This window comes from Lampris incognitus, chromosome 1 (assembly GCF_029633865.1).
Source record: "Lampris incognitus isolate fLamInc1 chromosome 1, fLamInc1.hap2, whole genome shotgun sequence".
Lineage (NCBI taxonomy): Eukaryota > Metazoa > Chordata > Actinopteri > Lampriformes > Lampridae > Lampris > Lampris incognitus.
This window is the reverse complement of record NC_079211.1, coordinates 34,153,879-34,180,054: the sequence shown is the minus strand read 5'-3', so window position 1 is coordinate 34,180,054 and position 26,176 is coordinate 34,153,879. Positions and strand designations below refer to the sequence as shown.

General features: G+C 42.4%; 1 protein-coding gene across 1 annotated transcript in view; it reads left to right on the top strand.

Annotated features, from left to right (window-relative positions):
* wu:fb13g09 (ATP-binding cassette sub-family C member 5) overlaps nucleotides 1–26,176 on the top strand; it is a 56,192-nt gene that overhangs the window by 28,248 nt on the left and 1,768 nt on the right. The window contains exons 13-29 of the mRNA XM_056283653.1: nucleotides 670–794; nucleotides 884–956; nucleotides 7,974–8,177; nucleotides 8,495–8,620; nucleotides 8,958–9,072; nucleotides 9,302–9,486; nucleotides 9,900–10,049; nucleotides 11,387–11,516; nucleotides 12,406–12,559; nucleotides 17,436–17,564; nucleotides 18,667–18,853; nucleotides 22,340–22,429; nucleotides 22,958–23,150; nucleotides 24,066–24,225; nucleotides 24,607–24,685; nucleotides 25,068–25,181; nucleotides 25,784–25,948. Coding sequence (XP_056139628.1) covers nucleotides 670–794; nucleotides 884–956; nucleotides 7,974–8,177; nucleotides 8,495–8,620; nucleotides 8,958–9,072; nucleotides 9,302–9,486; nucleotides 9,900–10,049; nucleotides 11,387–11,516; nucleotides 12,406–12,559; nucleotides 17,436–17,564; nucleotides 18,667–18,853; nucleotides 22,340–22,429; nucleotides 22,958–23,150; nucleotides 24,066–24,225; nucleotides 24,607–24,685; nucleotides 25,068–25,181; nucleotides 25,784–25,948 — 2,379 coding nt within the window. The remainder of the gene's footprint in view (nucleotides 1–669; nucleotides 795–883; nucleotides 957–7,973; nucleotides 8,178–8,494; nucleotides 8,621–8,957; nucleotides 9,073–9,301; nucleotides 9,487–9,899; nucleotides 10,050–11,386; nucleotides 11,517–12,405; nucleotides 12,560–17,435; nucleotides 17,565–18,666; nucleotides 18,854–22,339; nucleotides 22,430–22,957; nucleotides 23,151–24,065; nucleotides 24,226–24,606; nucleotides 24,686–25,067; nucleotides 25,182–25,783; nucleotides 25,949–26,176) is intronic.

Below are 26,176 nucleotides of genomic sequence, written 5' to 3'. Positions count from 1 at the left end.
GGTTCCTCCTCACAAAGGATGTGCTTCAGCCTGCCAAGCCTCTACACTCTGGCTCTGGTCTTTCCCAAAGGTCAACAGTCTTTCCTAGCTGTCACCGTTCTTCCTCGGTCACGAACTAGTCTTTCCTAGCTGTCACTGGGTCTGCCAATAAAGAATATGCAAAATATGATAAGGGTAATCACAACTGGCTCACCTTTACAGGTAGTCGTCCCTGCACCATCTGTAAGCCAGTGACATTGCTCTTTCCTTCTTCCCCTCCCTCAAAGCACCTCCCTCCAAACTGGGCTGAGTTGAATGGCCTCTCTAGGTTTTCAAATGGGCACCCATTTGAAAAGTGAATAACTGATAGAAGAAGGAATCATAACATAATAATGAATAAAAGAAAGATATTACAATGTTAATTGTAATGTAAATTTGTAAAAATATGTTTAAAGAAATGACATGAATGTTAATATGTTTTAGGAGCTTAGTGCCAGAGCCGATAAGGACCCTGGTGAGAAAGGCCAGGCCGCCATCCATTTTGAGCCTGAACTATGAAACAACCTAAAGTGCCCTGCCGGACGACCTGATTTAGAAGTCCTTTCTTCATAATGACGAACCACAGTGTAAAAAGGAATGTGTCATGTTTTTTTTTTTGTTGTCTATTCTGACCTTCTCTCTGTTCTCCAGATGACCCTGCTAGAGGGCAATGTAGCAGCCAGTGGCGGTTTTGCGTACGTTTCCCAGCAGGCCTGGATCCTCAATGACTCACTCAAGGAGAATATTCTGTTTGGGAAAGAGTACAACCAAGACAAGTAAGATCAAGTGTAATACTTCCACGGTGAACAAGGGGCAAATGATTTGCCTTCTCTCCCAAATGTCACGTTCTTTGTTTTCTTGTTAGATACTGTGCTGTTTTGGAGGACTGTTGTCTTGTCCCTGATCTTGCGGAGCTACCATATGGAGATATGACCGAGGTACAGAAAAAACACTCTTTTTTTTCCCAATGGAACAAATATTGTGGGGTTGTGTGCAAATACTATTTCTCAGGGAACTCACTTTTGTTTAGCTGTTATATCTAGGACATTCAGTTTATATGAACATCAGTTTACAATTTTACCCTGCCAGTGGCTTGATGGTTAAAGGATAATTCTGTTTTTTTACAACCTGGGTTTTGTTTTTGTAGTTTTTGCCATCATGCATATGTTATGATAATGTTTAATTCACCAGCTTCGTTGTAGAGATTTTGAACATGGGGGCACTGCTGCACACAACTTTATAACAGCATGTTGCAGGGCATCAGAATACGAGCCTTATACATGTCTTCAGCAACAACCAAAAAAAAAAAATCCTTAGCGCCTTCTGCATACATGATTTCACATTGTCTGTGACCTCTCAGTTGTGTTGGCTGGGTTGTTATTCAATGGGTACTACGATTGGTCATTCCTGCACATTGAATCAGGAAGTCTGCTAAGAACCTTAAACATTCATCCAAAGGAGTTGAATCAAGTGCAACTGGACTTGGTATATATCTTTGAAGACGTTTCGCCTCTCATCCAAGAGGCTTCCTCAGTTCGTGCCTTTCTGACTAGACGAAGCAAGTCTGACATTCACTAAACATTCACTTAAACATTCACTTTTATTTTCCAAATACTTGGTTTAGAAAACTGTGTTGGATTGGACTTGTTGAAACATGTCTGATGCTCAAGTTCTGTGGCCCGAAAAGACACTGTTCTGAAGCATGGCTCTTGTGTTCATAATAATAAAAATAATAGTAATAATAAAACTTCATTTTTATAGCACCTTTCATATAAGGGGTGTATCTCAGAGTGCTTTACAATAAAGTGAAGAAACAAGAGAATAAATAAAAACAGGTGCTTAATACTGCGCGATAAAGCCAAGCAATCATATGAATAACAAACAAGAGAATAGCACAAACAGTTAACAACAAGATATATAATAGATAGAAATAAAATAAAGGAAGACGTAAGAACAATAAAATATCTAAAGAAAAGAATAAAACAAAGGAAGCATAACAATTAAAAGCAATAGTGAATAATTAAGTTTTCAATTGTCATTTAAAAATGTTCACAGAGCTTGTATCTCATATAGCCTTGTGTAGGGAATTCCATAATTGTGTTGCATAGTTAAAGACTGAGTTGCCGATTTTCTTATTTGTGTGATAGTTTGCATTTAAAAAACTGGCAGTAGAGGATTTAAGAGGCCGTGAAGGGTTATAAAATGACAATGAGGTAGTAATATAGGCTGGTCCCAAACCATTAAGAGCCTTATAAAAAAATTAAAAGAACTTTGAATAAAAGACACTGGGAGCCAGTGCATGTTAGCTAAAACTGGGGTGATATGCTCTCTCTTTCTTGTTCTGTTTAAAAGCCTGGCAACAGAATTTTGAATTAATTGTAGTTTATCAATAGATTGTTTTGGAAGACCAGTGAAAAGATCATTACAGTAGTCTAATCTACTTGAAATAAATGCATGTATAAGTTTTACAGCATCTGATTGGGATAGGAACAGCTGTACCTTTGCAGTATTTCTTAAATGAAAGAACGCTAATTTGGTCACCTTCTTTATGTGGGAATTAAAATTTAAGTCTGGTTCTAGGATAATGCCCAGGCTCTTGACCTCAAACTAGCTCTCTTGGTTTGTAGATCAACTAATAATATTTCAGTTTTTTTTTCACCGTTTAAGAAAGTCTGGTCTGTATCCACTTGTTTACTGCAGCCAAACCAGTTGTTAGATGGCAAAGGGTTTGGTCATCAATTGGGTCCATGAAATAAGCTATATCATCAGTGTTGATATACATAATCATATACATACACATAATATATATGTGTGTATGTGTTACAACAATAAACACAAAAATTACAAACAGACAAATACAACTGTAACACACTACAAATGAATGAGCACAATATCCAGTATGCAATACAAGGTCAAGGACAAAAATCCAATTATGATGCATAAACAATGCAGTGAAAAATTTAGGAGCAATCACACTGACCAAGAGTACTATTTTCTCGATCCTTTAAAATTGACTTAAATTCCCCCATAGTAATCAGCTCTGACAATTTCAGTTATTTCTGTACTTTATTCTAGGGAGAAGGGGCAGCATATTTAAAAGCTTTTTTGCTTAATTCTGCTCTAAATCTGGGGACCAACATCTGTAGAATATAGTGAGAGTGCAGTCCATATTTATGTATTTTTTTACATATGTATGTACACAGATAATGAGGAACCAGCCCAAGGAGAGATTTATATATAAAAGCCAACCAATGTGAAAGTCTGTGAACATACAGAGATCGCCTCTTAGCAGCATCATACAGAGTACAGTCATGTACGACATTGCCACAGCCTGTAATAAAACATAAAGCACAATGGTATAGTGTCCAACTTCTTTAGGCACTGGTCAGGTGAATTCATAAAGAGCAGGTCGCCATAATCCAGTAAAAGTAAAAAAAAAAAAGTTGTCAAAATCAAGTGTTTCCTTACCTGTGGGGAGAAACAGAATCTACTCCCAAAAAAAGAAACATAATTTGTTTCAGCTTGGAAACAAGGTTTTCAATGTGATTTGACTGAAAAGTTGTGATTGCTAACAATACCTAAAAACCATAATATTGGGACCATTTCATTTTCAACCCCTTGAGCAGTTTAGATTTTAGGAAGAGTATATGTTAACTCTTTGCCATTCAAAAATAGCATGAATTTGGATTTGTCTACATTTAACACCAACTTAAGTTGAGTTAAATGGGACTGAACAACATCAAAGGCCAACTACATGAATTCAAGGGTTTGTACTACTGAAGGGAATGAGCAGTAGATAACAGTATCATCAAAATAAAAATTGAACGCAGCATTTGTAAATTATCACAAAGATATGGAGAACAGCAGCGGACCTAGTATGGAATCCTGGGGCACACCCTTTGATACAGGGAGGAAGGAAAGGGAAGACCCAGCAAACTGGACTCATTGTGCTCTAGCTGACAAGTAATTTGAAAACCAACTTACAGTGTGCCCAGATAAACCAATGTTGTAGAGTCTATCCACCAAGGTGACATGGTCAACTGTGTCAAAAGCCTTGGACAAATCAATAAAAAGTGTTGCACAATATTTTTTTTGCCGTTCAATGCCTCAGTAATGTCCTTCACGAATGACAACTCCACATGTTTTGGAGGAGGTATGTGGTAGTCTGCAGCCCCCTCAGCAGAGGGGGTGGAGCAGCGACCGGGATGGCTCGGAAGAGTGGGGTAATTGGCCGGATACAATTGGGGAGAAAAAAGAGAATGTGAAATTGATCACAGAAATATTGGCAACACATTATCCTGATGACATCACTAGATAAAGTGTATTCCCAAGACGGTGGGTGGACTTGGTGACATGGGGGAAGTCAAGGTTCTCAAGTAAGGTTTTACATGTGTCAAGGTGTCACTGTGTGTAAGATCGTTAAAATGTACACTACCGTTCAAAAGTTTGGGGTCACATTGAAATGTCCATATTTTTGAAGGAAAAGCACTGTACTTTTCAATGAAGATAACTTTAAACTAGTCTTAACTTTAAAGAAATACACTCTATACATTGCTAATGTGGTAAATGACTATTCTAGCTGCAAATGTCTGGTTTTTGGTGCAATATCTACATAGGTGTATAGAGGCCCATTTCAAGCAACTATCACTCCAGTGTTCTAATGGTACAATGTGTTTGCTCATTGGCTCAGAAGGCTAATTGATGATTAGAAAACCCTTGTGCAATCATGTTCACACATCTGAAAACAGTTTAGCTCGTTACAGAAGCTACAAAACTGACCTTCCTTTGAGCAGATTGAGTTTCTGGAGCATCACATTTGTGGGGTCAATTAAACGCTCAAAATGGCCAGAAAAAGAGAACTTTCATCTGAAACTCAACAGTCTATTCTTGTTCTTAGAAATGAAGGCTATTCCATGCGAGAAATTGCTAAGAAATTGAAGATTTCCTACACCGGTGTGTACTACTCCCTTCAGAGGACAGCACAAACAGGCTCTAACCAGAGTAGAAAAAGAAGTGGGAGGCCGCGTTGCACAACTGAGCAAGAAGATAAGTACATTAGAGTCTCTAGTTTGAGAAACAGACGCCTCACAGGTCCCCAACTGGCATCTTCATTAAATAGTACCCGCAAAACACCAGTGTCAACATCTACAGTGAAGAGGCGGCTGCGGGATTCTGGGCTTCAGGGCAGAGTGGCAAAGAAAAAGCCATATCTGAGACTGACCAATAAAAGAAAAAGATTAAGATGGGCAAAAGAACACAGACATTGGACAGAGGAAGACTGGAAAAAAGTGTTGTGGACGGATGAATCCAAGTTTGAGGTGTTTGGATCACAAAGAAGAACGTTTGTGAGACGTAGAACAAATGAAAAGATGCTGGAAGAATGCCTGACGCCATCTGTTAAGCATGGTGGAGGTAATGTGATGGTCTGGGGTTGCTTTGGTGCTGGTAAGGTGGGAGATTTGTACAGGGTAAAAGGGATTCTGAATAAGGAAGGCTATCACTCCATTTTGCAACGCCATGCCATACCCAGTGGACAGCGCTTGATTGGAGCCAATTTCATCCTACAACAGGACAATGACCCTAAACACACCTCCAAATTGTGCAAGAACTATTTAGAGCAGAAGCAGGCAGCTGGTATTCTATCGGTAATGGAGTGGCCAGCGCAGTCACCAGATCTGAACCCCATTGAGCTGTTGTGGGAGCAGCTTGACCGTATGGTACGCAAGAAGTGCCCATCCAACCAATCCAACTTGTGGGAGCTGCTTCTGGAAACGTGGGGTGCAATTTCTCCAGATTACCTCAACAAATTAACAGCTAGAATGCCAAAGGTCTGCAATGCTGTAATTGCTGCAAACGGAGGATTCTTTGACGAAAGCAAAGTTTGATGTAAAAAAAATCTTATTTCAAATACAAATAATTATTTCTAACCTTGTCAATGTCTTGACTCTATTTTCTATTCATTTCACAACATATGGTGGTGAATAAGTGTGACTTTTCATGGAAAACACAAAATTGTTTGGGTGACCCCAAACTTTTGAACGGTAGTGTATATGTTAAGGGGGCACTCTGGTGGCTTATCTGGTAGCGCATGCACCACGTAAGGCTGAGTCCTTACAGCAGCGGCCTGGGTTCGAATCCGGCCCGGGCCCTTTGCTGCATGTCATCCCCTCTCTCTCCCCTGCCTTTCCTGTCTCTCTCTACTATCACTATCCAATAAAGGCGGAAAATGCCAAAAAAAATTGTAAGAAAAAGTATGTTAAAATCACCTGTATAGACAATCCTGACATGACAATCCTGACATTCTGATGGAGGATAAAGATTCATAGAATTCAAATAAGAAACAAGGATTGGGCTTGGGAGGATGGTAAATAACGGCACAGAGGACACGATCTGTGCTGCAAAATTTTAATAGATGTACGTCAAAGCTTATAAAATTGACAGATAACTGCATACATTTGTAGCACTTTTTATATGCAGCAGCAAGTCCACCACCATGGCCACAGGGTCTAGGCAAATGAAAAATATCATAGTCTGGGGGACATAGTTCAACAAGCTGGCTGTAATCATTTGGCTTTAAGCATGTCTCCATTAAAAACATAAAATCAAGATCTCTAGACGTGATAAAATCATTTTAAGATAAAAATTTTGATAAGTAATTTCACATTAAAAAGGCACAGCTTAAATAATGTAGCCTGGTGGTGTGTGTGTGTGTGTGTCCAGGATGGTCGACTTTATGATAAAGGGCTGCAGAGGGACTGTAGTTAAATTCCTAACATTAAACAGCTTTTGTTTTACATTTTGTAAATGCTGTGCTGGGGCAATGATGATTGGTATTGCATCGACACAATAATGTGAAGTGAGTTAGGGGGAGATTACTTTATCTAGCATGTAGCTCTTATTAGATAAGGAGCTAGCAGTTTGGGCAGGATTGGCACCCTTAGTCAAAATACCCTTTACATTGGATAGTGATAGAATAGGGCGTCCGGGTGGTGTGGCGGTCTATTCCGTTGCCTGCCAGCACTCCGGGATCGCCGGTTCGAATCCCTGTGTTGCCCCTGGCTTGGTCGGGCGTCCCTAGAGGGGCAATTGGCCGTATCTACGGGTAGGAAGCTGGATGTGGGTATGTGTCTTGGTCGCTACACTAGAGCCTCCTCTGGTCGGTCGGGGCACCTGTTCAGGAGGGAGGGGGAACTGGGGGGAATAGCGTGATCCTCCCACGCGCTACGCCACCCTGACGAAACTCCTCACTGTCGGGTGAAAAGAAGCGGCTGGCGACTCCACATGTATTTGAGGGGGCATGTGGTAGTCTGCAGCCCTCTTCGGATCAGCAGAGGGGGTGGAGCAGCGACCGAGATGGCTCAGAAGAGTGGGGTAATTGGCCAACTACCACTGGGGAGAAAAAGGGGGGGGGATCCAGAAAGGAAAAAAAACAAAGATAGTGACAGAATAGACGGATCATAGTATGTATATGTATTTGTACTGGATATAGAACCAAAGGGGTACTGTGATGGAGGTTGTTCGTGAGTTTGTCAGTACCAAGCCTGCTGTTTCTCAGTAAGAGGAAGTGCAATGTGATGAGCCTTTGCGTGTGACCAGGGCCAGTTCAATGTTCCACAATAGAAGGTCAATAAATCAAGATGAGAACCATTACAGTTTGGGTGGAGACCCTTATGCTTAAAAAGCTACATAATGAAGCTGGTGACTGAAATGATATAACCAATATACATGATGGCAAAAACTATGAAAATAAGATCCAGGTTGAAAAAATAAAAACTGAATTATTCTTTAACTCACACAGCAAGAGGGTTGCTCTACAACAATAGGGTTCTCTGATATGGTTGAGTAATGGGTGTAGGTGGTCATTTTGCAACAGAAACAAGAAATGGATTTTTTTCGTTTCTGTTTCCGGTTTGGTTTTGTTTTTTCTTTACATTTTTCTTGCCTCGTCATTACAGATTGGAGAGAGAGGAGCCAACCTGAGTGGTGGACAGCGTCAGAGAGTGAGCATGGCCCGAGCCCTCTACAGCGAGAGACCCATCCTCCTCCTGGATGACCCTCTCAGCGCTGTTGACTCTCACGTGGGTTTCCACCTCTTCCGCCGAGCCATCAGGGGCGCTGTTAAGGGCAGAACTGTGCTATTTGTAACACACCAGCTGCAGGTTAGTGAGCCTCCTGGTGAGGTAGTGGTAATAAACACCACGACACTTGCTGAATTGTTTGTTCACATAGTGACCAGATAATACCGTAAAATGTACAATTTGCTTCTAAATGTGAAAATCAACACAATTTTTTTTTCCATTGGCTCTGTTGTCAGCAGTGTAAAATGTTCGCATCTAACTCTCCCTGCCTATTTTTCTGTGCTATTGACAATGAGGGAAACCGTTTTTAAAGCAGTCTTGATCAGATGAAAGTATTCTACCCTGCTGTGTCGGCAGCATTGCATCATAGCTGTTCCCCTGCTGTTTTATATTCCTAGTATCTGTCAGAGTGCGACGACGTAATTCTGATGAAGGACGGGCAGATTGCCGAGCATGGCACCCATGCTCAGCTAATGGGCAAAGAGCGTGACTACGCCACCCTATTCAACAATATGCAACAGGAGGTAAGACCAGGGGCGTATGAGGCACCAGGCCAGCTCTTTGTGAATAAGAGCGGCTTTGCCCCCTCCCCTCCCTTCACAATAACATTGTACATTACAGGCTGAATAATTCATAAGCCTGGAGAGGCAGGCCCGGTGGCTGTGGTGGCTGGGAAATGTTAATACATACGGGGCCTTTCATTATTTATGCATACATTGATTTACCGGTGTAGCCGCTAAAGATCCTGTCACCGATATCTGTGTTTAAATGACTTAGTAGGTATTGTTACAGCTGCTGTGATTTGCGGGGGGGGCCTCTTTTTCAAAGCGTGCTTTCTCCCCCTCTCCCCTTCCTCCTCAGAACCTGGTCAAACAGAACCTTAGAAATAAGCAGCAGAGGGCAGGGGAGGAAAATACGGAGACCACTGTCGCTGTTGCCAAGGTCACAGGACCACATGTGGAAACGAAGAAAGGAGGTGAGAGACCCCGCCACCTGCCACACTCAAGATGCTAAACTTCCCCTTTCCAGTTGATTGCTTGAAAAAGGATCTTTACAGCCAAACTTCTGCTAGTGTTTGTGTATCTGTTTGTTTTTGTCTATTTTCTGTGTGTGAGCATTTTTTTTCCTTCTTGCACTCTCTCTCTCTCTCTCTCTTTCTCTCTCTCTTTCGCTCTCTCTCTGCATTTCCATTCCCAATCATTTAGAACAACTGATGAAGGCTGAAGAGAAGGGATCTGGTGCAGTAGCCTGGTCTGTGTATGCTGCCTATATCAAAGCAGCCGGCGGGCCCGTAGCATTCATTGTCAACATCTTCCTCTTCCTGTCCACCACAGGCAGTATAGCCTTCAGTAACTGGTGGCTGAGCCACTGGATAAGGCAGGGCAGTGGGGTGAGTGTGGCTGGGCCTCCTGCCTCACTATAAGACGCACCTCAGTTTTATTCTATAAGTGGTTCCCACAAGAAAATGGATAGTATGCTTCAGCGCATTGTGTCAGGCAACGAAGCATTAATCGGAATGTGCATAATTAAAAAAAGTAAAAGCACCACCGTAAACTTAATTAAAAACAAGCACGAGCAGTAGGGAAACAGATGTACAGCAAAGCTGACAGTGTCTGCTCAGCAGATTAGTGCTCAGAATAGAAAGCATCTTTCTGCTGATTGCTTCTCATGTGCTCTCTGGATCTGTGGTGCAGCTTTCTCTCATTCATTAAAGGCAGAAATCCTATTTGGAGGCTGTTTTTGTTTTTTTGTTTGTTGTCTTTTTATTCAGCCTTGGTAATTTATTGTTCCATCTACCCTCAGAATGCATCTTTAATCTTCTTGAATGAAACGGCGGTGGCAAGCAACAGTATGAGTCTCAACCCTGACATTCAGTACTATTCGACTGTCTACATCCTGTCCATGGGAGCTACTTTGCTTCTGAAGACAATGAGAGGGCTGGTGTTCGTAAAGGTAAAAACCTCCGCCCCTAAACATTGTGCCTCATCTGTCCCTTCATGGCCTTTGTCAGTCATGAAAAGTTGATATACTGTCATACAACCTTACAGCACTCCTCCCTTATTGTCTATACTGTCATTTGTTCACACTCGTGTAGCATTATAATTGAAAGTGCCGTTGGGCCAAATCCATTTATCTATCCACTGCTGTGCCTCACCGCTTTAGAATGGTTGTGTATGTGTTTGTGTGTGAGTGCGCCTCTGCGTGTGTGTCTTTGGTGGTACAAGCATGTCTCTTTCCCTCTGGGTGAGTGTGTTCCCTCTTTCCAAGCTAACCCTTTCTGACAGCACATTACAGAGGTTAGGTCCCGTTGTTATTGTTTGCCACTTGAAATTGCTAATTTTTCAAACATGGCTAATCTTTTTTTTTTTATCCTGAGACGAAATCTTTGGAAGTGTTGAATATCCATTAATAGAATTAATGTGTTCTCTCCTGCCAAAAGTAATTTCTGTCCAACTGGTGGGTTGTCTCTAATGATGACCTTTTCATGTCAGCCTCCCAGAAACTCATTTATGAGGCCTTGACAGCTTGCCTGACATGAGAGGAATTCTTTAACATTGTCACAAGGCCTTATTTACTCACAGATGCACTTCAGTGGCATAGCAAATATTGTAACACATGACTGCCATGATGTGTGCATCGCTGTGTACACTCACAACATTCAGCTGTGTTATTTGCTGCTTCACTACATGTCTGTAAACAGCTTCCATCCGCCTCTTTGTTTGTACAAGTTGTGGCTGATTCGGTGTGTTTTCTAGAAGCTCCTTTGTGGGGGTGTCCGGGTAGCATGGTGGTCTATTCTGTTGCCTACCAATACGGGGATCACCGGTTCGAATCCCCGTGTTACCTCCGGCTTGGTCGGGCGTCCCTACAGACACAATTGGCCGTGTCTGCGGGTGGGAAGCTGGATGTGGGTGTGTCCTGGTCGCTGCACTAGTGCCTCCTCTGGTCAGCTGGGGCACCTGTTCAGGGGGGAGAAGGAACTGGGGGGAATAGCATGATCCTCCCATGATCCTGCTACGTCCCCCTGGCGAAACTCCTCACTGTCGGGTGAAAAGAAGCGGCTGGCGACTCCACATGTATCAGAGGAGGCATGTGGTAGTCTGCAGCCCTCCCAGGATCGGCAGAGGGGGTGGAGCAGAGCTCAGGATAGCTCAGAAGAGTGGGGTAATTGGCCGGATACAACTGGGGAGAAAAAGGGGGGGGATCCAAAAAAGAAAAGAAAAAAAAGCCCCTTTGTTGATGCTGCATCTAGCGCCTTATTCAAACTTCCCATTTTTCTCTGATGACAGTGCACCGTGAGGGCTGCCTCTGTGCTCCATGACAAGCTGTTCCAAAGGCTTCTTCTCAGCCCCATGCACTTTTTTGAGACTACACCTCTGGGTCGGATCCTGACCCGCTTCTCCAAAGACATGGACGAGGGTGAGACTATATTTGAGTCGACTGAGAGCCTAGCTCCCGAGAGAGCGCTCAGTTGCTGAGCTCATTGTAGGTGGCATGGTGTAGCACACAGACGCAATGTGATTTCACAAAGATTGTTTTTTTTTTTCCCTCGTGAGACCTTACCTGCTATTCATTCCAATCGTGTCTTTGCTCAGCATTCAGATTGTTTTTCTTTTGTTTAGTTGTTTGGAGGTGTGATGTTTTAACAAGCTCCAAGAGCTTACCTTAATCTCGCCTACTCAAAATTGGATTTTAACTTCTGTTTCACTGTTTTATTTTCTTGTTTTAGCACTTCGGTGTTTGATCATAATTGTGCTTTATCACTTTGTGAATAAACTAAACTGAATTGTGGGGAGACTGCATGTGTGCAAACAAGATCCTGTACGAAATCTTGAATAGCTATGAGAAAGTTCCATTTTCAAGGTCGGATTGCAAAGCACTGCGTCTGGAATTTTTGTAAACGTGAGAGGCCAGCATTCCTAAGTCAATGGCCACTTCCCACAGCAATTGGCCAAGTGTGCATAGACACGAAGATGGGAAGACTTTTGAGTGATTGTTTTCTTTTGACTCCTTGCGTCATCATTGCAAAGACAAACATAAATCATTGAATTCATACAAAAAATTGCACAGGCTGTGGGGTGCAGCCTTGACATGTAAGATGTACAACTCTTCACCCCACCTTCAAGATTGATTCAGTATGTTGAGATTTCTAACGTTTGTACAAAATTGTGCATGGAACACTTTGTTTGAAGTATGCTGGGTCTTTAAAGGACATCCTCAGGGAAAGAAAAAGAGATGTGTGTGCAGATGGATCTCACACTACATAGGGTGGCTGATACAACTTTCCGTTTTCTCTTCCCCCCCAAAGTGGATGTGCGCCTGACCATGCAAGCAGAGATGCTGCTCCAGAACCTGACCCTGGTGCTCTTCTGCTTGGGTATGGTGGGGATTGTCTTCCCCTGGTTCCTACTCTCCATCGTGCCCCTTGGTGCCTTCCTCTGCATTGTCAACCGTGTCTCCAGGTCAGACTTAAATTACTGCTGTTCATTTATCGTGGCTGTTGATGATTTCGAAGAAAAAAAGGTTGAGATTAGTGTGAACTTTGGTCTCGTATCAATGCACAGTCGCACTAAATCAAAGGACAGTTAACTATAGGACCCTATCTACACTACCCTGTACACTATCGACGTGGTCATAGATGGTTACCTTACATTGTTTTGTTTGCTGGCAACCTCTAGTTTGTTGTAGATGTTGCTAGAATATCCCTGGATAATTTGGCAACCCAGCCTTAATCTCTATTTTGGGTGTTGTGATAACTGTGTAATAATAAATGACCCACCAAGGGAAAAAGTGCCTGCTGGTACCTTTAGGAAATAAGAGCAGTATCTTATTTCCTGTGTCAGAAGAGTGAAGAAAAATACAGCTCTTAGTGTTGTCGATTCAATAGTGCAGCACTGGAAAGTACAAAAAAGCAAGACATGTATAATAGGGGGTTGGCTGATACGGCTTTTTTTTTTCAGGGCCGATACAGATTATTAGTAATCAAGGGAACCAATAACAGATATTTGAAACCAATATACATTTGCAGCAAAAAGGAAAATCTTGGTGTCAAATTTTTGAATAATACAAACTCCAACACAAAACTTGATTGAAATACCTTTAAAGCATACGTTTGATTAAAAGAGAGCTTTTCAACATTGTCTCAAATCATCAGCAAATATGAGACTTGACTTTAGCTTACATTATTATGACCATCGACTACCTATAATATGTAAAACCATCAACTCATATGGGTGAGTAATGTTATGTTCACAATATGGTAGTTAAAATAAATTGCAGTTGCACTGGCACCAATATTACTCAAAGATATAGCTATAATCACTACATAAATAAACTCTATTATCTCATAATGGTTAACTGTATATCACTGCAACAAAGTGCATTAATTGGGCATTTTCAGTGGTGTAACTGGTAAACTGGGCATGCTTGTCATCATAGAAGCAGATCATAATATTGTGGTGTTTTTGCAACTTCAGTGTAGAGGATTGTGATGTTTATAGCATCTTTGGCAATATCTGCTGCCTTGCCTTCGAAACACAACTCCACTCACTCGCCAGAGCTGCTCCAGTCTGCAAATGCATTCCTCTGTGCCCGGCTGTGGCACTGTAGCCTTAAGTGTTGATATGCTGTTACTTGCAATGTGTAACCATTCAGATACTGCTGTGGGCAGAACATTGCTCGAGATCACAGAGTGGTGACTATAGACAGAGAGATGCGACTACATCAGAGCCAAAGTATTTTGAATTAATTTATTTTGTCTGCAATCAGACAATGATTCTGATAATCATAAAAATGTTGAATATCGGAACTGATAATCACCCAGGCCATTAATTATTGGATGACCAATTATAATTGGTTGACCCCTAATGTAGAAATGGATTCAGGTTCTTAATGCCACTGAATTTAACTGTTGACTTTTGTCTTCCATTTAACCTACACAAGCCACTTGGTGTGTGCAACACAAATTAAATTAACAATGACCATACAGAGAAGTGGCAGAGATATTCCCTGAATATTACAAAAAGCTAATCATCACCCATGGCATCAAACACCTGATAAAGAATGAGATGTCATGCAAACTCACAGCAGCCCTGCATTTGAATAACTCATGTATGTTGCATTAAACTAGATCTCTCATAGAAATTTACTGCAACTTTATTGGATTGTGAAATGAAACTGCCATGGGCGTAAACATGTTTATGAGGAACACACCCTCGGAGCAAGGAAGTGTCATGTTCTCTCTCTCTCTCTCGCCGCTGCCTTTATGAGAAAACAGTGATTCATGGGAGACTTGTTATTCGCATGTAACAGCCATCCTATCTTTGCGTCTAAAAGTAGAAAGCCACCCGACCTCTGTCAATATCTCCCCTCTCTTGCATGGCCCCGTGGACTGGATGTCTGGTTTGTCTGTGTCTGCCCTGTGTTTTGCCATCTGTGTGTGATGGCGTTTGTAATATTCCACATAAATCAAATGATGGCAAAATGACCAGTGCTCTCCCAGGAAAGTGGTTGCCTTGTCCTGTACAGAATCCTTCTCTGTCCCCAGTGGGCTCTCATTTCACCATTGTCCCCCACTCTTGTCACAAAACTGCACCATCAGAAGCGGAATCGTCTTTATTGGTCACGTATATTTGCACAGCCAAGGAATTTGACTCCGTTTTAGTGGCTCTCAATACAGTACAGCAATCTTTGGGAATATATATACAAGGAATGACTGTATACAGGTGAAACCTTTTCTGTAAACTAAACAGGGAACAAATAGTACAAAGAAGTGAAGAGTGCAAGGAGTGCTGAGATAAATATTAAACAGTTAAAAAAAGTTACTTTATAAACATATAGTAGGTGGATTTTTTTATGTACAGTATACAGCCTGTTCAGATATACAGTAGTGAGTGAAATATATTCCACAATTGTATTTTGGACTAAAATAAATATTATTTGTAGGTACAGTGGGTATTATAGTGTTACAGGGTTATTGCATAGTGCCACAGTGAGTTAGCTGTTCATAAGTGTGACAGCAAGGGGGAGGAAATTGTTTCCGTGTCTGGTGGTTTTGGTGTACAGTGTTCTTTAGCGCCAACCAGAGGGGAGAAGTTGGAACAGGTTGTCTCCATGGTGTGAGGGGTCTGCAGTGATTTTTCCTTGCCTGTTTCCTGACTCTGGAGGTGTACAGGTTCTGGATGGTGGGTAGTTCGACACCTATAATCTTTTCTGCAGACCTGACTGTCCGTTGTAGTCTGTTACTGTCCTTTTTGGTGGTCAATCCAAACCAGACTGTGATGGAAGTGCAGAGAAAAGACTTGATGACTGCAGTGTAAAACTGTATCATCAGCTCCTGAGGCAGGTTGTATTTCCTGAGCTGGCGCAGGAAGTACATCCTCTGTTTGCCCTTTTTTGATGACTGTGTTGGTGTTGGACTCTTACTTCAGGTCCTGGGAGATTGTAGAAACCGGAAGGAATCCATAGCAAACACAGTGCTGTTGAGTATATGTGTGTGTGTGTTTGTGTGTGTGGGGGGGGGGTCCTGAGTCCACTGTCATCGCCACAGTTTTGAGAATGTTCAGCTCCAGGTTGTGGTGACCACGCCTCAGGGCCAGCTGTTCAACCTCCCATCTATATGCAGACTCATCTCTGTCTCAAATGAGGCCAATTACTGTAGTGTCATCTGGAAATTTCAGGAGTTGAACAGACAGGTCTCATGAGGTGCAGTCGTTGGTGTAAAGGCAGAAGATTAGTGGGGAGAGCACGCATTCCTGAGGGGCGCCTTTAATGACTGTCCGGGTGTGGGATGTGATTTTCCCCAACCTCACCTGCTGCTTCCTGTCTGTCAAAGTTTGTGATCCACTGATAGGTGGAGGTGGGCACAGTGAGCTTGGGTGAGTTTGGTGAGTAGGACTTCTGGTGTTGAACGCCAAGCTGAAGTTCGCAAACAAGATCCTTGTGTACGTCCCTGGGGAGTTGAGGTGTTGCAGGATGTAGTGCAGTCCCATGTTGACCGCATCATCCGCTGACCTATTTGCCTGGTAAGCAAACGGCAGGGTGTCCAGCAGGAGGCCTGTGACGTCCTTCGGGTGGGTCAACATCAATCTCTCCGATGACTCATGACCACAGACGTCATTAGAGTCATTAGAGTTTCCACCTTTTCTGTCTAGTCATTGTTCAGTGGTACTTTCCTATTCAACTATAATGTCTTAACCCCTCTCAAGTACTCACAAAGTAGATAAGTTGAGGAAGGCAGCAATATCAGTTCGGCTAAGGTGACTTTGGCCCTATAAAATCAACAAAGGCACCTAGGCAACAAAAAATTCACCATACTCAGTGTTTCTTTTTTAAATTTCCCATTAGTGTGCTCAGTATGTAGTTGACCCTTGTGTGTATGTATGTGTGTGTGTGTGTGAGGGGGGGGGCATATTGGTTGCTTCCTTTATTCCGTTTTGTTGTCATTCCAAGGCTACAATTAAACTTTTCATAGCCTTCCATTACACCATGCTTGCTAGTATTCAGTTTCATTGTGATAATTATGCTCTGAAAGCAAGACGTATGATAATACTCGTTATCTTTTCCCTCAATGAGTAACCTTTTAACTCATTTAAACATTCAGCTGTATGTAATGTGAAGCAATCTTTATGAGAAACATTTACTGAATTTGAAGTGTGACATGTTGTAATTACTGTTGTAAGCCACCCACTGTGGTTTGATGACTGCCAAACTACATGCATGACAACTGAGCTGTCAGAGGTGCTGTACCTCTCCTCCAATTCTCCTACATAGATTTATGATGATGCAAAGTCCCTTTTTTTTGGATAAAATTATAAATATCCAGATAACTATAGATCATGCTTTTAGACATATAATTCTGTGGTACAGTAAAATGATTTTTTTTTTAACATATGTATTTTCTTCTTGACTAAAAATCAAAGTATCCATTTTCACATTACCGTATTGATTGTGAATTGATGGGCAGGTTTTCACAATTAGTGGGCAGCCCGCCCACTCACAGCTATGATAGAGGAAACTTGGGTAGTTTATATACTGGTTAATAATTTATATACCACTACTAATGATGCTCTACATTATTGATCTCTATCAGGAAACTCTCTTTTGAGTTACATGTCTTCACTTAGAGTTCAGACAATATGGAACCATGCCATTTGGGCTGGTTTCAAGTTCAGCATCTTGGTCAAGGGCACCTCAGCAGGGTGAATGTTTGCCAATGTGTAGCGGCTTGCAACGACATCCTTTGAACCGAAGGGCCAATGTCTTGGCTCGCTATGCCACCCCATTTACCCACAGAGCTCTTCCAGCAAAACGCTAAACCTTCTGTTTCTTCATCTACAGGTTTCTGCTTCGAGAGCTAAAGCGCCTGGAAAACGTCAGCCAATCTCCATTCACCTCTCACATCACCAGTAGTCTCCAGGGGCTCTCTACCATCCATGCCTTTGGAAGAGGGCATGATTTCCTTGGCAGGTAAGAAGCAATACACTTTACTGTGGCTCTTAGAAAAATACTATGTCCTCAAGGGTCACTGGTTATGTACTGTTTGTTGCAGTTTGACAGATAAAATACAGAACTCTTTTCATGCCCAAAGGAGAAATTTGTCTTTTCCTTGCTCCTCTCCTCGGGAAGGTCAAAACACAGGGTCAGGCTATAAAACAGAACCAATGAAGCAGCCCAGAGTGATTCAATGTCTTTTTCAATAATATCTTACTGTGCCAGATGCTAACTGTCCAGGTTGTTTGAACCTGGAGCTTCCCATTAAAAGATGAGCTCTCTAAAGAATCTATGTTCAGACATACAGCTGTTTGAGTAGAGTAGCAAACTAATCACTAGTGTCCTATTGCCGAGGTTTACAATTCAAGCCCCGGTGTTACCTCTAAGTATTCTAGGAGAAGGTGTGGTCGGGGACTTTATGGTAATCTAAACCCTCTCCAACCAGCATTGAGGTTAGAACAGGGAATTGGGCATCCGGATAGCATAGCAGTCTGTTCCGTTGCCTACCAACACGGGGATCACCAGTTTGAATCCCCGTGTTACCTCCGGCTTGGTCGAGCGTCTCGACAGACACAGTTGGCCGTGTCTGCGAGTGGGAAGCCGGATGTGGGTATGTGTTCTGGTTGCTTCACTAGCACCTCCTCTGGTCGGTCAGGGCACCTGCTCAGGGGGGAGGGGGAACTGGGGGGAATAGCGTGATCCTCCCACACGCTAAGTCCCCCTGGTGAAACTCCTCACTGTTAGGTGAAAAGAAGCAGCTGGCGACTCCACAGAGGAGACGTAGTAGTCTGCAGCCCTCCCCGGATCAGCAGAGGGGGTGGAGCACCAATTGGGACGGCTCGGAAGAACGGGGTGATTGGCTAGGTACAATTGGGGAGGAAAGGGGGGGGTAACAGTGAATCGTCTATGCCAACTAAATTGGGAGATAAAGGGAGAGAATCCCCTACACACATGTAGGCATAGCAAAAAAAGACAGTGAGGTAACACATTCCTACATTAGAAAGCATCTTGTCTGCAGGCTGTAAAGGTTTTTGCTTCTGCTCAGGCTTTAATGAGTTTTTTTTTTCTTTTTTTCCAGGTATCAGGAGTTGTTGGACACCAATCAGGCCTCTCACTACCTCTTCAGTTGCGCTATGCGTTGGTTGGCTCTCCGACTGGACCTTATCAGTATCACCCTCATCACTACTGTGGCACTTCTCATTGTCTTCATGCACAAGCAAATACCTCCAGCCTATGCAGGCTTGGCCATATCCTACGCAGTGCAGGTATGTGGGTTGGATGGTAGTGGGGTGGAATTCTTGGGTAACTAATTGTGCTTGAGTGCCACTGGATAATGAGCCATATGTTAGTCAAGTCAAGTCAATTTTAAATGTCTAGCCCAGTATCACAAATTTACAAATTTGCCTCAGGGGACTTTACAGCAATACAACATCCTATCCTTAGACCTTTGCATTGGATAAGGAACAACTCCCTAAAAAAAAAAAACTTTAACAGCGCAAAAAGGTAGGAAGAAACCTCAGGGAGAGCAACAGAGGAAGGATCCCACGATCCCTCTCCCAAGACAGACAGTAGTGCAATGGATGTTGTGTGTACAGAATAAAAACACAATGTACAGAATACAACATTGAAAGAGGACAACAGAATCATAATGGAATTATAAGCTGTATGAAGAATATGATAAGGAGGATGTTTGTCTTACGGCATTTTTATTAGCTGTCCCCCCCCCCCCCCCAAGTCTTTTTCATCTATATACAGTGCATCCGGAAAGTATTCACACCCCTTCACTTTCCCCACATTTTGTTATGTTACAGCCTTATTCCAAAATGGATTAAAACCTTTTTTTCTCATCAATCTACACACAATACCCCATAATGATAAAGTGAAAAAGGTTTTGTAGAAATTTGTGCAAATTTATTAAAAATAAAAAACTGAAATAATGCATGTACATAAGTATTCACAACCTTTGCTATGACACTCAAAATTGAGCTCAGGTTCATCCTGTTTCCACTGATCATCCTTGAGATGTTTCTACATCTTGATTGGAGTCCACCTGTACTACTTTCAATTGATTGGACATGATTTGGAAAGGCACACACCTGTCTATATAAGGTCCCACTGTTGACAGTGCATGTCAGAGTAGAAACCAAGCCATGAAGTCAAAGGAATTGTCTGTGGACCTCCGAGACAGGATTGTATCGAGGCACAGATCTGGGGAAGGGTACAAAAAAATTTCTACAGCTTTGAAGGTCCTGAAGAGCACAGTGGTCTCCATCATTCATAAATGGAAGAAGTTGGATCCACCAGGACTCTTCCTAGAGCTGGCCTCCCAGCCAAACTGAGCAATCGGGGGAGAAGGGCCTTGGTCAGGGGGGTGACCAAGAACCCGATGGTCACTCTGACAGAGCTCCAGTGTTCCTCTGTGGAGATGGGAGAACCTTCCAGAAGGACAACCATCTCTGCAGCACTCCACCAATCAGGCCTTTATGGTAGAGTGGCCAGACGGAAGCCTCTGCTCAGTAAAAGGCACATGACAGCCCGCTTGGAGTTTGCTAGAACGCACCTAAAGGACTCTCAGAGCATGAGAAACAAGATTCTCTGGTCTGATGAAACCAAGATTGAACTCTTTGGCCTGAATGCCAAATGTCACGTCTGGAGGAAACCAGGCACCTCTCATCACGTTGTTAATACCGTCCCTACAGTGAAGCATGGTGGTGGCAGCATCATGCTGTGGGGATGTTTTTCAGCGGCAGGAACTGGGAGACTAGTCAGGATCGAGGGAAAGATGAATGAAGCAAAGTACAGAGAGATCCTTGATGAAAACCTGCTCCAGAGCGCTCAGGACCTCAGACTGGGGCGAAGGTTTACCTTTCAACACAACAACGACCCTAAACACAGCCAAGACAACGAAGGAGTGGCTTCGGGACAATTCTGTGAATGTCCTTGAGTGGCCCAGCCAGAGCCCAGACTTGAACCCCATTGAACATCTCTGGAAAGACCTGAAAATAGCTGTGTAGCAATGCTCCCCATCTAACCTTACAGAGCTCGAGAGGATCTGCAGAGAAGAATGGGAGAAATACCCCAAATATAGGTGTGCCAAGCTTGTAGCTTCATACCCAAGAAGACTTGAGGCTGTAATCGCTGCCAAGGGTGCCTCAACCAAGTACTGAGTAAAGGTTATGAATACTTATGTACATGCAATATTTCAGTTTTTTATTTTTAAGAAATTTGCAAAAATTTCTACAAAACCTTTTTCGCTTTGTCATTATGGGGTATTGTATGTAGATTGATGAGAAAAAAAGGAATTTAATCCATTTTGGAATAAGGCTGTAACATAACAAAATGTGGGGAAAGTGAAGGGGTGTGAATACTTTCCGGATGCACTGTATAATGCTGTTGCCACTGTTTGATGTTACAACCCTGATGAAGGTTATGCTGAAATGTGTTGGTTTATATTAGATAAATACACCAACGCCAATCTTTCCTTCCCTAGTGTTGAAGGAATTTTTATGCTCACTTGCCTCATTTTTATTCCATGCACCGAAAGTAATACAAAGTAGTGCAGAGTTCCCGACTACATAGCTAATTCCAATAGCCAGACTGGCTGAGACAAGGTGGGTAGGGAAAGTGAGCACTCTGCACTTCCTATAGAAGAAACATTAAGATGCCTCTGGCACATATTCCCAGCCACTCCAGTCACGCAACTTATTGGCCACCAGTAAAAGCCCTTTTGCCATATTAGACAGCTCCCCATTGTGGCCATCTAACTGTTTTTTGGTTTTTTGGACCCCCCCCTCCCCTTTTTCTCCTCAATTGTAGTTGGCCAATTACCCCACTCCAAGCTGTCCCGGTCGCTGCTCCACCCCCTCTGCCAATCCAGGCAGGGCTGCAGACTACCACATGCCTCCTCCGATACATGTGGAGTCACCACCTGCTTCTTTTCCCCTGACAGTGAGGTGTTTCGCTAGGGGGACGAACCGCATGGGAGAATCACGTTATTCCCCCCAGTTCCCCCTCCCCCCAAAAAGGCACCCTGACCGATCAGAGGAGGCGCTAGGGCAGCGACCAGGGCACATACCCATATCTGGCTTCCCACCCGCAGACATGGCCAATTGTGTCTGTAGGGACACTTGACCAAGCTGGAGGTAACACGGGGATTCGATCCAGTGATCCCATGTTGGTGGGCAACGGAATAGACCACCACACCACCTGGACGCCCGCTATCTAACTGTTTTGATGTAGAGCACAGTATTGCTGAAAACCCCTGTATATACTCACTCAGCAGACCTCTTTGCGGATTAAAATGCCCGACATATCACACATACACAACTTCATACAATCTTTCCCCTCCTTATTTTAGTATGCACATATGTAGTTGCTATACATGTGCAAAGGCAGGCCCAGACCTTGTACTGCAGGAATGGGTGCTTGCTCTTTGTTTAGTCCTCCCAGGTTGGGTTTTACTGCTGTTTTAAAGCTCTATTTATCATCCCAGCCTAGTTGAATTGCTCTAGGTGTGGCCTTGACAGAGAAATATGAATGAAAATTGATTGAGGAGATAGTAAAAGGAGCTTTATCAGCGACTCAGTCTGTAGGGTTATGAATTTTTATAGGTTTTACTGCTCTCTCATGGAGGACATCCCAGCACACTTTAAATGGAAAGTGTTTGATAGTAATTGGGCATGAGGGTGTCAATCATTTGGCTACTATCTCTCTCTCTTGCTCTATCTCTCTCTCTCTCTCGCTCTCTTCAGCTGGCTGGCTTGTTTCAGTTCACAGTAAGGCTGCTCTCAGAGACTGAGGCTCGGTTTACATCAGTTGAGAGGATCAATCATTATATAAAGGTAAGGGCAGCACAGCCAATGATGTTGTGTACCAAATGCACTGTGGTGAAGGTGGATTGTATGATGCTAATTTGACAGCACTCACATCAGACGCAGACATGACAGAATAGTTGTAATTAGGTCATTCTCTTATTCAGATAGTTGTGTGCGCACGCATGTGTGTGTGTGTGTGTGTGTGTGTGTGTGTGTGTGTGTGTGTGTGTGTGTGTGTGTGTGTGTGTGTGTGTGTGTGTGTGTGTGTGTGTGTGTGATATAGACCCAGAGACCCAGCAGGAAGCAGATGGAACCCAGTGTGAGGTCTCTGTACACTTCAGAGCACATGGATAGGGCTTGTTTCACACAGTGGCCATCTAACCATAAAGATACAAACACCAACTCAAAAGTTTTTCACACCGATTTGAGGGCAAAGAAAACCTCCCAGAGAGAGAGGTCTATGATTTACACGGCAGGCAGGGTTACAGGGCTTAAACCTCCACCCACAGAGATTCAAAGATTAATATCGGACACCATTGCCAATTCTTATCTCAGAGTCTAGAGAGTGAGGCGCCCAGACAAAGTGATGGGCCATCTACTCCTGTCCCGTCCTGGCCTCAGCATGGAAGAGTCTCCTTTCAGGATGTGGAGATGCGTTACCGTGAGGGTCTGCCGTTGGTGCTCAAGGGGCTGTCATTCACTGTCCTGCCCGAGGAGACAATTGGCATTGTGGGCCGCACAGGGTCAGGTATGTACAACTTTACCTCTTTGTCAATTTTTGTCGTAATTCAGTCATGCTTTCTATCTTGTTTGATACTTATAAATGGCATCTGCTGTTCACCAAGGTTGAATGCCTCCACGGGTCTCCTCTGTCAAGTCTTTCAAGTTACTTGCGGGAAATTTTGATATTTTCCATTTGGTATTGAGCAAAAACTGTACTACAAGTTGTACAGAAACATACAGGGTTCCCACACCTCCTGGGAAACCTGGAAATCTCTAGACAAGTACTCCAGTCAGGGAAAACATCTGGAAAATTATAAATTCAAAACATGATTGAAGTCATGGAAAATTGTCGTTATGTTCTAAAATTATGTTTTACTCACTGGGATTGTGTATTTTCAATATAATTTTTGCTGAGATCGCATCTTTTAGCCATATTCTTTGCTGCTGAGATTGCACATCAGAGTTGGAAGTTTAGCCAGTGTTTTCAGTGACCAGATAAAAGTTATACAGTCCATTCAGAGACTGTTGAGGCTTTCACTGATGGTTGACATTGAATAATATGATGCACAGTGAGTATGTATATAATGAATATCCAAGCAGAAGTCATGAAAAATTGCTCTTGAAAAGTCCTGGAAAATGATTTCTTAAGAAAAGTGGAAACTTTGAACATACCTATCTCTCCTTAATTCCTTCCTCACAAACTTCGATATTCTTGGGTACAGGATGTAGATGCACTCTTACAGATATTCTTACTCTTAATTTTGTTTCCTACTTGTTAATATTCCACTTTTTTTTATACCTAGCACTCTACCAAGTCAAATTCCTCAAAATGTGTAAATACACTTTACTACCCCAAAAAAAATTAAAAAATTTTTTTGGATTGTGGAATTATATATATATCGCTAAATTTTCTTCCAATGTTGTTTCTGTGTGCTGACAGGAAAGTCCTCTCTGGGAGTATCTCTGTTCAGACTGGTGGAGCTGACAGGAGGCACCATTACCATTGATGGAATTGACATTGCACAGATTGGTCTTGATGACCTGCGGAGCAAAGTGGCCATCATCCCTCAGGAGCCCGTTCTCTTCATTGGGACAGTCAGGTGAGCCTCAGTGATTAGCTGTATTAGCCAACAGACCTGTAATGATATTCTTACTTTAGAAAATCAGAGCTCATTAATTGGAAAGTTAGATTCTTTTAGAATTCCCTTGGCTATCGAGGCAGAGAAAGTCAATGAGAAACACTTGCCCTTCCTTCAACAATTGCTATCGAAGTCCTCTTGAATGACCGCTTTGATGGAGGTTCTCAGGATTCAATAGCACAAGAATGTTGTTGACTCAGGCAGCTCCCAGGTGTATGAATGTTTGCATGTGTGTAGTGTTCCCTTCCCATGCAGCTACTTGCAGCAAATAGGAATGAGCTCTGCAGTCAGCTCATTTGTTTGAATAGGTGCTCAAAAGGATTATGATTTTGTTCTCAACAGGACCAATTTAGACCCATGGGGCCAATACTCAGATGCACAGATATGGGAAGCGCTTGAGAAAACTCATATAAAAGAAATGGTAGGTGTAAAGGTGGTTTAATGTACATACTCCATAGTACGGGACATAGGGGAGGGTAAACTAACATGAACTCATGAGATCCACTTTTTTATGAAGGATGATTGATAATTCTAAAAATCAAACATGTTAAAAAAAATGTAATAATTTTTTTCCCTGCAAGTATTAATCTTCTGGCGTAAATCTTTGTGACAGAAACTCATAGTACGAACCTTACATAGAAATATATAAATGAATGCTTTACCGAAACGTCGCTTTTTATTTATATAGGTGATAGTCCTTATAATGATCACCAACTGAAAGTCCGAGACAGCTATATCACTGGTTATGCCAAACGATCCTCTTTTGATGTTTTTTTTCTCATCGCTCCTTTGACAATCCTCAGGTCAGCCAACTGCCTCACTCCCTGCATTCAGAGGTAACAGAGAATGGTGGGAACTTCTCAGTGGGAGAGAAACAGCTGCTGTGTGTAGCCAGGGCCCTGCTGAGACACAGCAAGGTACTGGTCACATTGTCCTGCCATTTCCCATTTTATTAGTTCAACCTTTCTATTTACTTAGTTTTAGTTGAAGGGAGGGTTGTTGAAAATAGCCGTTTGAGCAAGAGTGTCTCTTGACTTTGAGAATGGTAAAGTGGAGATGCTTTAAATCGCTAAGAAATTGGTGCTGGCACGGTCGGTTGACCATGTCTGGCGTAACATTGCCACCCTGTGTCTGCCATTGTAACTACATTTTCAGAGCTGTATAAAAAAGAGCGCATACGTATTATATTATATTATATTATATTATATTATATTATATTATATTATATTATAATAGTAGTATATTATTATGTTATAATAATTGTATATTTTATATTTTATTAATTATAATGATAATTATATAATTATAATATATTATACAGTGTTGTTTTTTTTCTTTTTTTAATCTTGATTATTTCTTTCACTGTTTATTTCACTGTATCTTAAAAAATACTGTAACACAGACACTTAAGCTCCAGAAAATTTTTCATTGGCTCCTTATAGTCTCTCAGATCTTGCTCTTATCTACATTTGATATTATGTTTTGAATACGGAGCCTTACTGTATAATATGTTTCCAAGGTCCTACTGTTGGATGAAGCAACAGCGGCCATTGACACAGAGACAGACCGTCTCATCCAGGAGACCATTCGCAATTCGTTTGACAGTTGCACCACCCTTATCATTGCCCACCGTCTCAACACAGTGATGAGCTGCAACAGGATCATGGTGCTGGACAATGGCCAGGTAGGTGAAAATACCACATGGGTGATACCTCATGATGTGACTCATGGGTATAAATGCAAAATGCATGCCTGAGATTAAATACCACCCCACTTTGCAATTTATACATTTTCAAGTGATGCTGCTGAAATGATGTGCACACAAGTAACAACCAGTTAGAACAGTGCCAGTCAGATAAATTGCCACTGGATTTTCTGTGTTGTGCTGAAGAATTTTAGAAGGTGGATATCA